We start from the raw sequence: 15,922 nt of genomic DNA, 5'->3' as shown, positions 1-15,922 counted from the left end.
CACTCAGTCTTCTCTATAGTCTGGCTCTCACATCCGTACCTGACTATTGGAAAAACCACAGCTTTGACTAGACAGACGTCTGCTGGTAAAATGATGTCTTTGCTTTTAAAATCGCTGTCTAGGTGTGTCATAGTTTTTCTTCCAAAGAGCAAGTGTCTTCATGGCGCTTTCATAGTAAGAGGACAAAGGGTATCACGTAAGAAAGAGACAAAGGATTGCTCAGGCCAGAGGTTGGGAAGCCCGTGATTACACCACTACCATCCTCGCTTCCCTCCTTATGTGACTATTTATAATCACCTGACTGAGCTTTTCCCCATAAGGACCTGAGAAGCAGCCAGATCTCAATCACAGAATTCCTCAGGCAGCCTTTAGAAAATGCCTAAGAAAGCAGGACGCGCCTAGCAGGCACTCCTAGACACACCTGGAGGGCAAACAGCAGTCTCGTCGCAAAGGAGCCACAAGCCCACCCCAGGGTGGGAACCTGCTGTGAATGAGTGTAACTCGAATTCTAGGGTCCCCTCACTTTTATTCCCATAGGAAACCCCACTTAGGGTCTCCTTTTCTCTCTGAAGAGTACTGGGATCCTGCCAGCCCTGAAGCAGGATTCCAACAGGGAGGGTTGAGATGTGGCTCTGCGCTGGCCTTGGCCAGCACGCAGTTCTGACCTCCTCAGTGGATGGGTGAGTGCCAGCTCTTACTACCCTTCAAGACGTGCCAGACGCCTCCCCGTGGGTTTGTTTTGCCAGCTTAGATTTTAGAGGGCTGCCACGTCAGCACTGTGACCTAAGGAAAGCCATTCAGAGAATCTGGCAGAAGACGATGGAACCCTGTAGAGATGGGGTTGGGGGGCTGGCCCATCCAGGCCCGGGACAGGGCCTCGCGTATCTGCATCAAGTGTAGCCACTAACTGGTCTGTCCCCTCCAACCACTGCCCGGATGGAAACGTGTGCTTGGGCGAGTTCACCTCCTGATCCAGCGCACGCAGAGACTGCAACCTCCCCTCGGCGCGCACCCAGCCCTGACCTCGGCCCCCAGCAGCTGGACCCCCACCGCGTGCAGACCGGTGCAAAGGGGTGGTGGGCACTCACGCAGCGGGGGCGGCGCGCGGCAGGCCGAGGGCGGAGACCCCGGTGGAGACGGTGGTGGCGGTGGCGGGCTGCGAGGGCAGCAGGGCGCGGAGCAGCGCTGCGGGCGCGGGGCCTGGGCGAGCGGCGCGGGGCGCGGGGCCCGGGCCGGGTGGAGGAGGAGGCGGCGGCGGCGGGAAGAAGTCGGGCCCTGTGGCTAGCGCCGGCGGGCTGAGCGGCGGGGGCGGCGGCGGGAGCGCGCCCCACTCGGGCTCAGAGGTCGGCGGGGACGCGGGCGCCGGGGACCGGGGCGCGCTGGGGCTCAGGCTCTGGGCGGCAATGAACTGCTTGGGGCGCGCGTAGCTGAAGGAGCTGGAGGCCTGCATGGCGGGCGCGGGGCGGGCAGCCAGCGCGCTCATGGGCTCCGCGCGCGACTCCGGGGGCTCCGGGGACGCGGGCGGCGAGGGGCGCGCGCGGGCCTCGCGCTCCCGGCGGATCTGCTGCTGCAGCTGCTGGATCCTGAGTGCGTCCCTGCGGGGAGAAAAGGACACCTTAAGATGTGTGGCAGGGACAGGGCGCGGCGACCGCGACCCCCAGGAGCCCGAGGGCCACCAAGGACACCGCTGACCAGCGTCTCACCGGACTCAGACCTGAGGCGAGCCGAGCCGGCTAACAGGTGCCAGTGGACGCTGTCTGACCCCCGAGAGCCACAGCACTGCATTTTAACAGAATCAGAATCTATTAAGCGGAACACTTCTAACCTGAGTTCTCACCCTCTCATCTGGGGCCAACGTTTTGGGAAAAATTTATCACAATGGGAAAGTTAAAAGAAACACCCGATTTAATTTATTTTTGGCAGATTTAGGTGAATCCAGTTTGCCTACCTCATTGCTGTCAACTCTGTAATCAATAAATACCACAGGCTGATCTGGGGGTGGGGTGGGTTGGGGGGAGACCTACTGTGATTTCTGCTTTTGCTCCCTAAAAAACACATGCCGTTTATTCTACCCCAATTTTGAAACTGCCAACTATTTGCACAAATCTTAATACATACTGACATTTGGCATCATATCTGAAACATACATGTAACACCCATCGTTCATGTGCGGGGGGTTCAATAAGCAGTAACAAATGATTAATTTTACAATGTGCTGTGCTGTGTCTCTCAGTTGTGTCCAACTCTTTGTGACCCCATGGACTACAACCCTCTAGGTGCCTCTATCCATGGGATTCTCCAGGCAAGAATACTAGAGTAGGTCGTCATGCCCTCCTCCAGGGGATCTTCCCAACCCAGGAATCTGAAGCCAAGTCTCTTGCATTGCAGGCAGATTCTTTACTGTCTGAGCCCCCAGGGCAGCCCAAGAATACTGGAGTGGGTAGCCTATCCCTTCTCCAGAAGATTTTCCCAACCCAGGATAGAACTGGTTTCTTCTGCATTGTAGGTGGATTCTTTACCAGCTGAGCTACCAGGGAAGCTCTGCTATTTTAAAATAATGCAGCTTTAATTCCTCAAGTATTTTCCACCAAGCAGTTTGAATTTTTTTTGATAAAGAAGTCAGCAAGTAGCTAGCAATCAGCTAAAATCGTACTCTCATTTTACTCAAAACCTTTCCTTTAGAGCTGAGTTTTACATCTAAGATGTTTTCCTTTATCCATACAGTGACCACATCTGTCAGAAGAAACGTCAACAGAAGGTGGCACTCTAAGCGCAAATAAAACAGGAACAGTCCACGGAGAGACAGGGCTATGCTAACTTGAAACCATTTAAAACTAAAAAGCAACCCTCCCATTGAAACGTGTATCACCATATGTGAAATAGATCAGTCCAAGTTCAATGCATGAAACAGGGCACTCAAAGCTGGTGCTCTGGGACAACCCTGAGGGATGGGATGGGGAGGGAGGTGGGGGGTGGTTCGGGATGGGGGGAACACATGTACACCCATGGCTGATTCATGTCAATATATGGCAAGAACCACCACAATACTGTAAAGTAATTAGCCTCCAATTATAATAAATTAATTAACCCCCCAAGCCTTCCTTATCTATAGGTATTAAATCTTCAAACTCAAAGCAATAAGAGGGACTGAAGCTCCTGATCAAAGGGGATCAAAGTTAAAGGGGATTCAGATCTGTTATCAAGTGTCACTAGATACAACATCGGCGAAGGAATCGCTCAACTCCTTCCCACGAATCGATTCCTGGCTATAATTTAACAGTGAGGTGATTACAATGAAGCTCATGAAAAGATGCCTCTTCAGGAACTGGAAAGTGTAAGGAGAACAGGGCTGCACATGAGACCCTGAGCAGAGCAGCCAGGCTTCCAGCAGCGGTGAACTCTGGGCGGTCCCAGTGAGATGGGCTGAGACTGGGATGCTCTGCTGCAGGGCTTGCACCTGGACACACCACTCCTCGAATAACGAAAAACTGCAGGGTCTGATGACACCTGCGTGTCTGCTCAGTGGGGCAGATTATGGACCACGAGAGACAAAGAGACCAAAAAGCCCAGCTGCCGCTTCTGAAGAGCCAGGAGCAAAAGCAGGTTCTTCGCAGGCTCCCTGCACACAGCACCACCAGAGGGATGGGCAAGCCACCTAAGCCACCCCTCTGCCCCGTCTCCTGGACACACCACTATCCTCACCCCACACAAGGCAGCAGCTCAGCCTCTCTCTACTTCAGGAGTGCGCAAGCAAGGGCACCTGTTACTTGTTCTTGTTCCCCACCTGGCCCCTGCCCCTCTGCAGCAGCAGGGGCCCCAAGAAAAGCCTTGTATGAATTTCTTGTCTGGCCACTGGTTGATTTCTATTGATTAAGGAAGGCCAAGAGCACTGGTGCGTAACACTATGGAGCCTGGTTTGAATGCTTTAAAAGCAGCCGTGCCACTGCTGGGATATACCAGATGCTGAAGCTCATCACAGAATTCTGTGGTTTGGGTAGACTGAACTGACCCAGGAATGGGACTCATGAACACCACCCACCAATGGTGACTTTCTGACTCCCCAGATGCTCCTTTCTAACCTCCCTGCCTTTACTTTCTTAATTCCTACTCCCCAGAAGATGCGTCCTACCCCTGGACCATCTATCCCCCCCCCTCCCCCCCACCCCCCACCATTCAGCTGATCTGCCCCAGGACTGGAACTGCCCCATGTGCTCCAAGGAAGGCACGCTCCACGCTCAGCTAGCCTCCTCTGGGCCAGCTGGGCTCACGACGGCCAGGGCTTCAGCTCTCTCTGAGGTATTTCCAGCCTGGCTGTGTGAAGCTGCCCTGGCACATGGCTCTAGACATCACGCTGTCTCTGTGTTTGTGTGGGGACTCCCCTGCCCCAGGTCAGGGATGGCCCCTGACAAGCCAGGCTTCTTCAAAGAAGCCAGCCAAGGAAGCTCAGACCATCACGATGCTGGTTCTAATGTTGTCCACAGGCTCAAGCCTACTCATCCAGGCATTAAAAACCCCCACCACATTTGCTAACTTGCAAGGGCTTAAAATTGCTGAGATGCTACTGTTAGCAGTAAGTGCCAGTTCAAGAAGCTAGTGCAGTTTCTGTTCGTTTCACAAGAAGTCAGCAGGCATCCCGGTGATCCGTTCCTAGAACACCCTGCATGAAGAATTGGGCCACTCCCCCCAACCCCCAACTTTGTGCAGGTGAGGATGTAACAGGCAGGGCACTGCAGGGCTTGGGGGAGGGAGGGCTGAACAATCATTTTGAATCTGAACGTTTCTGACTTGGTTTCTGTGCAAATTCTAATATTTAAAAAAAAACAACAACTGAAATAAATGATTTTCACACCTGGATTCTGAGATGACGAAATGCACGAATCTAAGTCACTTTCTCAATTCCCAAGTTATTTTTATAAAACTTGGTTTTCACAGAGAGACAAAAAAGCAAACGAAATGAAAGGTCTCAGAAAGGCAAGCTTGCCTGTGGCTTCAGGAAATCACCCAGAGTTTTCTGTCACTCTGACATCAGTTTTAGAGATGCTTTCCTGGATCTAACTCCAAAGCAGGGGGGAAAAAGCAAATATAAACAAGTGGGACTACATCAATCTAAAAAGCTTCTGCACAGCAAAGCAAATACCATCAAGACACAAAAGCAATATACTGAGTGGGAAAAGATAGCTGGGAATTGTATATCCTGTGAAAGTGAAAGTTGTTCTGTCGTGTCTGACTCTTTGCGACCCCATGGACTATACAGTCTATGGAATTATCCAGGCCAGAATACTGGAGTGCCTTTCCCGTCTCCGGAGGATCTTCCCAACCCAGGGATCTAACCCAGGTCTCCTGCATTGCAGGTGGTTTCTTTACCAGCCTATATCCTGTAAGGAGTTAATATCCAAAATATATAAAGACTCATTCAACTCAACAACAAAAACACAAACAACCCAAACAAAAAAAAAAGGCAGAGGCTCTGAACAGACATTTTCCCAAGGAAGATGCCAACAGGCACATGAAAAGATGCCCAACATGGCTAATCAGCAGGGAAATGCAAATTAAAACCACAGTGAGGTGCCGCCTCACACATCAGAACGGCCTTCATCAGAAAGGCAAGAAATAATAAATGTTGGCGAGGATGTGGCAAGAAGAGGAAATTTCTACTGCCTAGCACAGGGAACTCTGCTTGGGATTCTGCAGTAACTTAAACGAGAAAAAGAATCTGAAAAATATTAATAGAAAAAATTTAAGAAAAAAAAATTCTGCTAGCAGGAATGTAAACTGGGGTACCCACTATGGAAAACAGTATTGAGGTTCCTCAAGAAACTGAAAATCAATGACTACAGTATGATCCAATAACTCCACCTCTTATTTATCTAAAGAAAATGAAAACACTAATTTGAAAAGATATACACACCCCACTGTTCATAGCAGCATATTCACAATAGCCAAGATGTAAAATCAACCTAAGTGTCCACTGACAGATGAATGGATGCAGAATATGTGGTATGTACACACAGTATGTATGTATGTACACACGCATGTACACAATGGTGTACTGCTCAGCCATAAACACAAAAAGAAATGCTGCCCTTTCGTGATGACGTGGACGGACCTGGAGGCTCGAGAAAGACAAATACCATGTGACTTTTACTCACATGTGGAATCTAAACAAACAAAATACACGGGTAAAGCCATTAGTCTAGCTGTTACCGGAGGGAAGCGGTTTGGGGGCAGTGAAAGGGGTGAGGGGTCAAGTGTGACACGCAGTGACACCCACTCTGCAGTGTGTATGACATGGCACTATCACACTCTACACCTGAAACCCACATAATAAAAATGAAACACTCAGTATTTGTAAAACGCCTTTTAAAAAGCTATTGGTTAAAAAACAATTCATCACTTTTTTGGTTTTCCCATTTTTTTTTGCTACCCTTTCTCTGAAAATGAAAGAAGAATATGAACTGATGTGAGTGTCTTGGGGACTCTGGGTAAGGTGGGAAACTTGGGTGAAGGCTCCCAGCCTGAAGCAGGACAGTGAAGCCATCCTGTTAAAGCTGCCCCGTCCAGCCCGTTCCGTCCCCCTCCTCACCCCACCACACCCCCAGTTCAGAAAGTCTCAGCAGTTCTCTGCTCTTCCCTCCTTCAACTCTGAAGAACGAGCTCGTGGGACTCTGATCACGTGCCACAGCCCGTGTACAAAGGGGAACCCGCTAAGTGACTTGTTCAAGGTCACACCAGTTCCTGGAGAACCAGGTAGGTGCGTGGAGGAGAACCGGGACCTTTCACAGGGTTTCTAAGGAGCCTGTGTCCCTTTCCCTCCTGAGGACCCTTCACTCGCATGCCTCTTTGCTCCCGTAGCAACCCGCGCCTTTCGGATCTGAACCATCGGGCAAAGTTTTAAATGTCTACAGACGTAGGCATGGACTCTTTCCAGGGTGAGGTGGTGCAGCTCTGGCAGCTCCGGAGGGGATGCGTCAGGACTAATGAGGGGTCCTCTCTCTGTCACAGGAATCACGAGTCTCCATCCTCCCACTCCCGACAGTCTGGGCAGGGCTGTCAGCAACAACGGATTTACGGATGGCTGCGTGGGGAAGATTCAGATTTGACTGAGATAAACAGAGCTGTGGAAACCACTTTCAGTTTCCGATTCTGTCCTCTCTCCTGTCACCTGATGAAGCCAGCCTTGGAGAAGCCAGGCAGCTGGGTGGCAAGGCGTGTGGGGGCAAAGGCTGGCCCGGCAGGGGCACGACAGGGGACCCATCGGCGAGATGCATGCTGTCCCCGTATGAGACCCACAAACACCTCTCACACAAGCGCGGCCACGCCTGCCCTGGCTCCCTTTCAGAGAGGACCACGTTCTTCCTGCAGGGACTGCCCTCTTCACGGGCAAGTGGACAACGGGGGCGCCTGGGGATGGGGCCTGGAGACCAGGGCAGGGACTGAGCCGGGGTTAGGCTCCCCACCTTCTGCTCACAAAGCCACGGGGGGTGGGAGGTGGGTGCTGGCCTGGGAGGGTGACTGACAAGCCCGTGGGTTGGGGGGAAGGGCCGGGGGGCTCCAAAGCCATGGGCTGCGTCGTCCCATCCCGACTGCTCAGTAAACAGAAAAAGGTTATGAAAATGCTAGTTGTTATTACCACAGATAGCTCTGTCCCTGGGGGCCGTAGCCCAAGGTCAAAATGAACGCTGTGAAAGCAGACTTCTGGAAAACAGCTTCTGTGTGATTTGGAAAGTCCCAGGGCTCACGGCGATGGAGATGGAGCAATCACAAGTGTCCGCAGGGACTCCTGGGGTCACAAGGCTGGAAAGCAGTCATGCTCTCAGAGTAAACAGGCTGTGGGGTGCATGCGTTCTTTCCCTTCCGACTGTGACACAGAAGCCCTGCACCCTGTGAACCAGGCCCTGCAGTTCAGAAGGACTTTAAGGCAGGGATGTGACCCGCAGCCTGCTCCCAGCACCCACCGCTCACAGACGCGGGGACACATCACAGTCCAGCACGAGCATCTGGCGTGTTCAGTCAGGTTGCCCGACATAGGCCCACCTGGGACCGCCCAATGCCAGGCATTTTCACATGAAGGCAGGTAAGTGAACTTGGGATAAAGTGCTGGGTGCTCCCACAACGGAGTCCTCTTCGACTGGGATGAGCTCAGCATTGTATGTCTGAGAGCTCAGCAGATTAATTCTGGGTGCTTGCAGACAGGATACAGAATACCCAGAAGGGCTTCAGTCAGGCCTGTGTCAGGTCCCCCTGTGACTTGCTTCAGCAGTCCCTCAGCGGCCTTGTCCTGCATGGATGCTTCAGTGTGGTCTCCACCACAGAAACGATGCCCATTGGGCGAGAGCTACCCAACACCTGAGTACTGCCCCTGGAATCAGGTATACAAGGGCTTCCCAGGCGGCTCAGTGGTAAAGAACATGCCCACTAATGAGGAGACCAGGGTTCGATCCCTGGGTTGGGAAGATCCCCTGGAGGAGGAAATGGCAACCCACTCCAGTGTTCTTGCCAGGAAAATCCCATGGACAGAGGAGCCTGGCAGGCTGCAGTCCATGGGGTCACACACAGTTGGACACAACTGAGCACCTCTAAGCAGACTACACAAGAGGTATACAGGTCACAGTCCAGAGGACAACCACTTAGACCATCAAAACAAGTTAGCCAGGAGCCAAAAGAGAATGCAGAGAATGCACCCACTGGATTCAAGGGAGGCTGTGAGTGTAAAGTTAACTATTAACATGTATTTAGAAGCATCCCCCAGGAAAAACAAATGCGAAAAGGCAAAATGGTTATCTCAGGAGGCCTTACAAATAGCTGAGAAAAGAAGAGTAGCTAAAGGCAAAGGAGAAAAGGAAAGATATACCCATCTGAATGCAGAGTTCCAAAGAATAGCAAGGAGAGATAAGAAAGCCCTCCTCAGTGATCAATGCAAAGAAATAGAGGAAAACAATAGAATGGGAAAGACTAGAGATCTCTTCAAGAAAATTAGAGATACCAAGGGAACATTTCAAGTAAAGATGGGCACAATAAAGGACAGAAATGGTATGAACCTAACAGAATCAGAAGATTCTGAGGTGGCAGAATACACAGAAGAACTATACAAAAAAAGATCTTCATGACCCAGATAACCATGATGGTGTGATCACTCACCTAGAGCCAGACATCCTGGAATGCAAAGTCAAGTGGGCCTTAGGAAGCATCACTATGAACAAAGTTAGTGGAGGTGATGGAATTCCAATTGAGCTATTTCAAATCCTAAATGATGATGCTGATAAAGTGCTGCCCTCAATATGCCAGAAAATTTGGAAAACTCAGCAGTGGCCACAGGACTGGAAAAGGTCAGTTTTCATTCCAATCCCAAAGAAAGGCAACGCCAAAGAATGTTCAAACTACCACACAATTGCACACATCTCACATGCTCGTAAAATAATGCTCAAAATTCTTCAAGTTAGACTTCAACAGTATATGAACCGAGAACTTCCAGATGTTTAAGCTGGATTTAGAAAAGGCAGAGGAACCAGACATCAAACTGCCAACATCTGTTGGATCATCAAAAAAGCAAGACAGTATCAGAAAACCATCTACTTTTTGCTTTATTGACTACACCAAAGCCTTTGACTGTGTGGATCCCAACTGTGGAAAATTCTGAAAGAGATGGGAATACCAGACCACCTTACCTGCCTCCTGAGAAATCTGTATGCAGGTCAAGAAGCAACAGTTAAAACCGGACATGGAACAACGGACTGGTTCCAAACTGGGAAAGGAGTACGTCAAGGCTGTATATTGTCACCCTGCTTATTTAACTTATAAGCAGAGTACATAATGCGAAATGTTGAACTGGATGAAGCACAAGCTGGAATCAAGATTGCTGGGAGAAATATCAGTAACCTCAGATATGCAGATGACACCACCCTTATGGCAGAAAGTGAAGAGGAACTAAAGAGCCTCTTGATGAAAGTGAGAGGAGAGTGGAAAAGTTGGCTTAAAACTCAACATTCACAAAACTAAGATCATGGCATCCGGTCCCATCACTTCATGGCAAATAAAAGCGGAAACAATGGAAACAGTGACAGACTTTATTTTCTTGGGTTCCAAAATCACTGCAGATAGTGATTGCAGCCATGAAATTAAAAGATGTTTGCTACTTGGAAGAAAAGCTGTGACTAACCTAGACAGCATATTAAAAAGCAGAGACATTACTTTGTCGACAAAGGTCCATCTAGTCAAAGCTATGGTTTTTCCAGTAGTCATGTATGGATATGCGAGTTGGACCATAAAGAAAGCTGAGCACCAAAGAACTGATGTTTTGAACTGTTGTGCTGAGGAAGGCTCTTGAGAGTCCCTTGGACTGCAAGGAGATCAAACCAGTCCATCCTAAAGGAAATCAGTCCTGAAAATTCATTGGAAAGGCTGATGCTGAAGCTGAAACTCCAATACTTTGCCACCTGATGTGAAGAACTGACTCATTGGAAGAGACCCTGATGCTGGGAAAGACTGAAGGCAGGAGGGGAAGGAGACGACAGAGGATGAGATGGTTGGATGGGATCACTGACTCGATTGACATGAATTCGAGTAAGCTCCGGAAGTTGGTGATGGACAGGGATGCCTGGCACACTGCAATCCATGGGGTCACAAAGAGTCGGACACAATTGAGTGACTGAACTGAACTGAACTGAAAAGCATCCCCCTAAGGCTGGGGGAAATGTCTGTGTCATTTTCCCCTCAGCTGTTTCTGCTACCCTGAGTCCCAGAAGCAGGGCTGTGAAGCTCAGGCTTGTACGATGAATGATGACCTTGGGAAAAGGTCCTGCCTCTTAAAACAAACAACCTAAGGGCTTCACTCGCCTGGAAGAAAAGGCATTCTCCCATGTTTCTCCCCTCCAAGCATTTTCGGCTCAGCATTGCCCTCTCCCCTCACATGTAGGTGCTTGCCAACTGCTGGGTGCATTTAATTAAAGTCTCCAGATTTCTGCCAAGTTCAAAAGTAGCTGCTCCATCGGCCCGCGTGGCACTCAGGACACTACAATGACTTTCTGAGGGGTAAAGCCACCATCACACAGGTTATTCACAAGGAAATGCAGAGTCCACCAGAGAGAGAAATGTTCAAGGAGTTCAACTCCAGCTTGCCCACTGGCTTTTTATGACATCAGACAATTCACTTCTCCCCTCTGGGACACAGCTTCTCAACTATCTGCAAGGTCCTAATAAACTCTCAGGTCTACAAGCCTTACTCCTTAGTCCAGCAACATCTAAACATTATAAAGAGACTGATTTAAAGGAACTTGTGAAGAACTAACCAGGTCCTGCTATGGTGCTTATTGTATACACGTAATAACCTTAGGCACATGCTGTTTTCACCTCCCTGTCAACTGTTTTGGAAAAATGAATGTATGTCCTGGCAAACATAAATTGGCTTCAAAGGCATGAAAGGCAGACTAAAATAATCCCACAGTAAATCCTTCTCCAAGAGGAAGGACAGGTCTATGCAGTGAAAAATAATCACCTACTGGTTAACACGAGCTCCATTTCCTTTTCTTAAGGCAGATACACCTACAGATACACCCCATCCCAAAAGGAAAAAAGCGGCTTTCGGGTTCTGTGTGGCTGGGTGTGTTTCCACCGCAAGGTGCGGCCCTGAAGTGTGAACTCCCTATTGTGTTAGTAGACGTTTCTCCTCTTCCTACACAGAACCTTTTCTGTCCCTTGGCCACTCTGACCTGATGCTGTAAACATTTTAACACAGAAAGGGGTTCCTCACCCTAAAGGGGTCCCCCAGCCCATCCCCTCCCATCCTCGCCTTGCTGCCCTGCAACCCCCAGCCTCTTTCCTGGAGCCCTCTCCTCCTCTGACCTTTGACACCAGGCCCATCCTCATTCCCTGACCTCTGACCAGGCCTGGGCTCCCCCACCGTCTCCCCCAGCTTTCTGGCCCCATGCTCTGTGCCTCCCTGACTGCCTCTGCGTCACCCTTAGTCCCTCCAGGGTCCAGAATGCCAACTCGACAACCCACTTCCATGTGACAGAAACGCAGTACTTGACGTCAACTCCGCACATCTAAGTCAGAGTCCTGCTCAGCCCTCACCCGTGTCTCCCCCATAAAAGATAGGACGTTCAAGGGCAAACACACAACCAGGCCAGGCCGTGAATAATTTTCAGTGAGGACGACAGGAAGGGGTCTCCTAGTCCTCCGACAGCCGACTGACCACGCGGACGGGACCCCCCGAGGGAAGGCAAGCACCCAAGAGCCAACACATGAAAACAAGCCACAAGAGAAAGATGAGCAGGCGGACAGGCGTCTCGGCCTGGGGCAGGCCACCTGCAGACTAGTCTCACTGAATTTCGTGTACTAACGCCTGCCTCGCCCCCATTTCTGGCTTAGGTTATTTGAGACGCTCTCTCACACTCTGAAGAAAGTGGCCTCGGGCCCCGCCATTCCAGCGTCCTTGGTGTACAGACACGGAAATGGACACACGAGAGGTCCGACGGCTGCACAGGCCTCACCAGAGCCACCTGCAGGTGAGGACACTCTAAGTTCAATGCAGCTGCCCTGATGGAAGCTGGCAAACCAGCGCGGGGACGAGCCCATGCCTGCCCCCAAGCTGCGGAGCAGACCCTCCAGAGGACAGGGAGCCAGCAGTCCCCAGCGCTCATCTCTGCAGTGGGAACCAGAGCAAGGTGGAGGCAGTCTCCTCTTTCTGCTTTCACAGCCTTCTACACTTGTGGTCTGAGGACGTTTTAACGTTGGGCACAGAAAAAATACGATGGTAAAAATATATATAAAATTCTTAAAACATAAATTTATAAACATGTAACTCTTAAAACATATAATAACTCCAGAAGCTACTATTCTAAGAAAGGTCACATCATAAAAGAAGACACAGAGCTGGTGTCCGAGCAAATGCACATTCCGGAAGGCCAAGGGGGTTGGTCCTGCGCGTGCGTGCGTGCGTGTGCGTGCGTGTGTGTAGGGGGCAGGGGTGGGGGGGACGGCCCCCACCCCCACCTCTCCTGTCACCACTGTTGCGGGTATCTCCTGTGCCATGGCCGTCACCGGGCACCTTCCAGGTACCAAGCACCACTGTACGTGCGAGTACATACTGCCTCATTTAATCTTTTTAATCCCCCACAGATCCTATCTTCTCCACTTTACAGAAGAGGAAATGCAGGCACAAAGATACCCTGAAAGAGCTGTCAAGGTTACACACCTGGAAAGTGATGCAAACGCAGATTGAACCCAGGCGTCTGGCCCGTGACCACGACCCTGGCCTTTCTCGTTAAGGCGGCAGGTTTATCCAGATCCACGTGTACTGAGGTCTCTCCAGCCACAGAGGACCTTCCTGGTGTGGGTTCTGACCACGGCAGTGGGCGTCTGTCCCTTCTATGCCCTGTTCTTCCTTGTCACTGGGACCTAGACACTGCAGTGGGGCTTGAACCAGATACACAGAGAACCTGCCACACGTGCTGAAGATGTTCATGTGTGTAACGGAGTTACTGACATAATACCCAAGGAGGTGACGCTGACGTCTACGCCAGGCTTGACAAAGGTCCACTCACTGGAGAAACTCTAAGAATATACTAAGTAACTTGAAGGAGTTAAGCTGTGAAACTAAGAAATTAATTTGCTCCCAGAATTTCTTATTCCTGTATTTGTATTATCAACCAGCATATGTTATACTGAGGGACTAGTAAACGTTCTGTGTGTGTGCACTGCTCAGTCGTGTCCAACTCTGCAAACCAATTGTAGCCCGCCAGGCTCCTCTGTCCATGGAACTTTCCAGGCAATGCTCCTGGAGCCATTTCCTACTCTAGGGGATCTTCACAACCCAAGGATCGAACCTGTGTCTCTTGTATCTCTTGTACTGGCAGGCAGATCCTTTACCACTGTTCCACTCATACCTGTAGGAAACATTCAGTCTCTACTAAACATCAACTATTCAGAGCTACCCAATCTCAGTCTAAAACGCAGTAGAGGGACAGAAGGTGAGACACCGGTGAAGAGTCTCACTGCATATTTCACAAGTTAAAAGTGAATCCAAACTTCTAGGAACATTCAGGAGACAGGCCACCTAACACATAAAAACCCAGCATGGGTTTCAGGGCACAGAAGTTCCCACATACGCTCAGTTCTGGCCTTTACTGTGCTCTTGGAAGAAGATGCTCCTTGAAGAGGCAGAAAGAAGAATGCGGTGAACAGCTGGCACTGAGCCCTTAGGACGGCTCTGTCTCTTAAACCTGCCTCTTCTGGCACCCCTGCCACTGGTGCCACACCTCCCTGCAGAACTGAGGGCCACCAGGGACTTGGAGGCCTTGACTAAGACAGCTCTCAGCTTCCTCCTGTCTGTGGAATGCAAAGCTGAACTATTTTTAAATCGTCTTTTTTAAATATGTTTAAAATGCCTCCCAGTGTAAAATGCACTCTTGTGTCTTTCAAGACTGGAATCTGAATACCACTCATTTGCTAAGTTACTCCATCCCCTGAGAGACTGAATCACTGAAGATGCTGGATTTTTAAACACTGTTACCTTTTACATGCTGACAAACAACACTACTTTATAAAGACGACTTTCTAGGTTTGTGTGAGCACAGGCCCGTCTCTGAAGAATGAAGCATTCTGAGTTAACGACTCGTGATAACTAATGACTTCAGCCTCCTGAGGGTAAAGCAGTGAAGGAATGCGCAGCTGGGCCCAGGAACTCAGCGCAATCCAGCTCCTCCGAGAGGTCAGCTGTTGCTGGTCTCCGTTTCATCGTCCGAAGGTTCACGGTGCGGATGCGCCGTCACCTGACCACCAGGCTCCAGCCCCACCCTCTCAACCAAGAAGAAAAACGTTCTTGAAAAAACTCAGAATGGCACTCTGGCAGGCTCGACAGATATGGTCAGTGAAGAGACTGCTGACTGTGGAAGGAATCATCAATTTTAAGTGGCTGTGACCCTCTGTGCTTTGACCGGCTGGCCCTGACATTCCTTAGTGGTGGGGAGGAGCGGTGCTGGGGACGGTGCCCAGGGGTCTTCCCTTGACAGGCAGGCCCACTCCTCCCAGCAGGAAATGGAGTCTATCCAAACATGTCCCGGGAAGAACTGTAATACATGTTCCCTTCCTGAGAAATGACTAAAACCACTAAAATAACCCTTAGATTAAAAAACCCAATTATTTATTGAAATGACTCTTAAGAAAAAAATGAGGGAGATTTATTAGAACCACATGAGGTTTCCAGCAGGACTACACATGACTCTGTTCAGTCCAGAGTCATTCATCTGGTGTTGCAGCAAGTGGGATTTTCTGTAACGTGGTCTTCAGGCCCATCTCCAACACAGGGAAAGCCTGCAACATCTTGAAATGCCTTTTGGAAGAAAAAACTTCACGGAACGTACAGCTGTTGCATTGCACTTGTTTACTGAACTTCACAGATCTTTTCCAAGACACGTAGACACTGAAGTCTGCCGCACACACTGGGCTTACGATTACACTGTACTGTCTCACACGCTCGCGGCCCCTCACTGAGAGAACGGTGCACACCTGGACGTGCTGCTGCTGTTTGCTCCTGGCTGCGCCGCACAGCTTGTGGGATCTTAGTTCCTGGACCAGGGACTGGACCTGGGCCACAGAAAGTGCCAAGGCCTGACCACTGGTATGCCAGGGAACTCCCGTGTTCCTTCTGAAATAGAAGACAAATACTGGGAAAAGCCACGGCAGAGAGTACAGCACCTACGTGACAATGCACACGGGAGGGTGAGGGGTCCAGTGGGGGGGGCACTGGGCCTCCCACCCCGAGTATGAGGCCCGTTTGTGTGAAGTGAGGAGCTGACGGAGTAACTGGGTTTCCTCACTCCCGGCCTCCTGAGGGAAAACACCAAAGTGTGAACATCTTGCACTAATAATTACACCAAAAAGTCTTTTCTAACAAGAATATAGATAAAAATTTTAAGGAACGATG

At 50.2% G+C, this 15,922-nt stretch overlaps 1 protein-coding gene and 1 long non-coding RNA gene across 8 annotated transcripts in view; one reads left to right on the top strand and one right to left on the bottom strand.

Moving 5' to 3' along the window:
- PALLD (palladin, cytoskeletal associated protein) overlaps nucleotides 1-15,922 on the bottom strand; it is a 368,664-nt gene that overhangs the window by 29,948 nt on the left and 322,794 nt on the right. For 4 of the 7 annotated variants that reach the window (XM_025281296.3, XM_025281294.3, XM_025281295.3 and 1 more), the window contains one exon: nucleotides 1,089-1,595. The exons of the other annotated variants lie outside the window; for them this stretch is intronic. In XM_025281296.3, the coding sequence (XP_025137081.3) occupies nucleotides 1,089-1,595 (507 nt within the window). The remainder of the gene's footprint in view (nucleotides 1-1,088; nucleotides 1,596-15,922) is intronic. 7 annotated transcript variants of the gene reach the window in all.
- On the top strand, nucleotides 6,608-7,127 carry LOC123332736. Its single transcript, XR_006549716.1, has 2 exons — nucleotides 6,608-6,747; nucleotides 7,003-7,127. It is a non-coding gene; the product is annotated as an uncharacterized LOC123332736 (long non-coding RNA).

The sequence above is a fragment of the Bubalus bubalis genome, chromosome 3 (genome assembly GCF_019923935.1).
Source record: "Bubalus bubalis isolate 160015118507 breed Murrah chromosome 3, NDDB_SH_1, whole genome shotgun sequence".
Classification (NCBI taxonomy): domain Eukaryota; kingdom Metazoa; phylum Chordata; class Mammalia; order Artiodactyla; family Bovidae; genus Bubalus; species Bubalus bubalis.
This window is presented reverse-complemented; position numbering and strand designations above follow the sequence as displayed.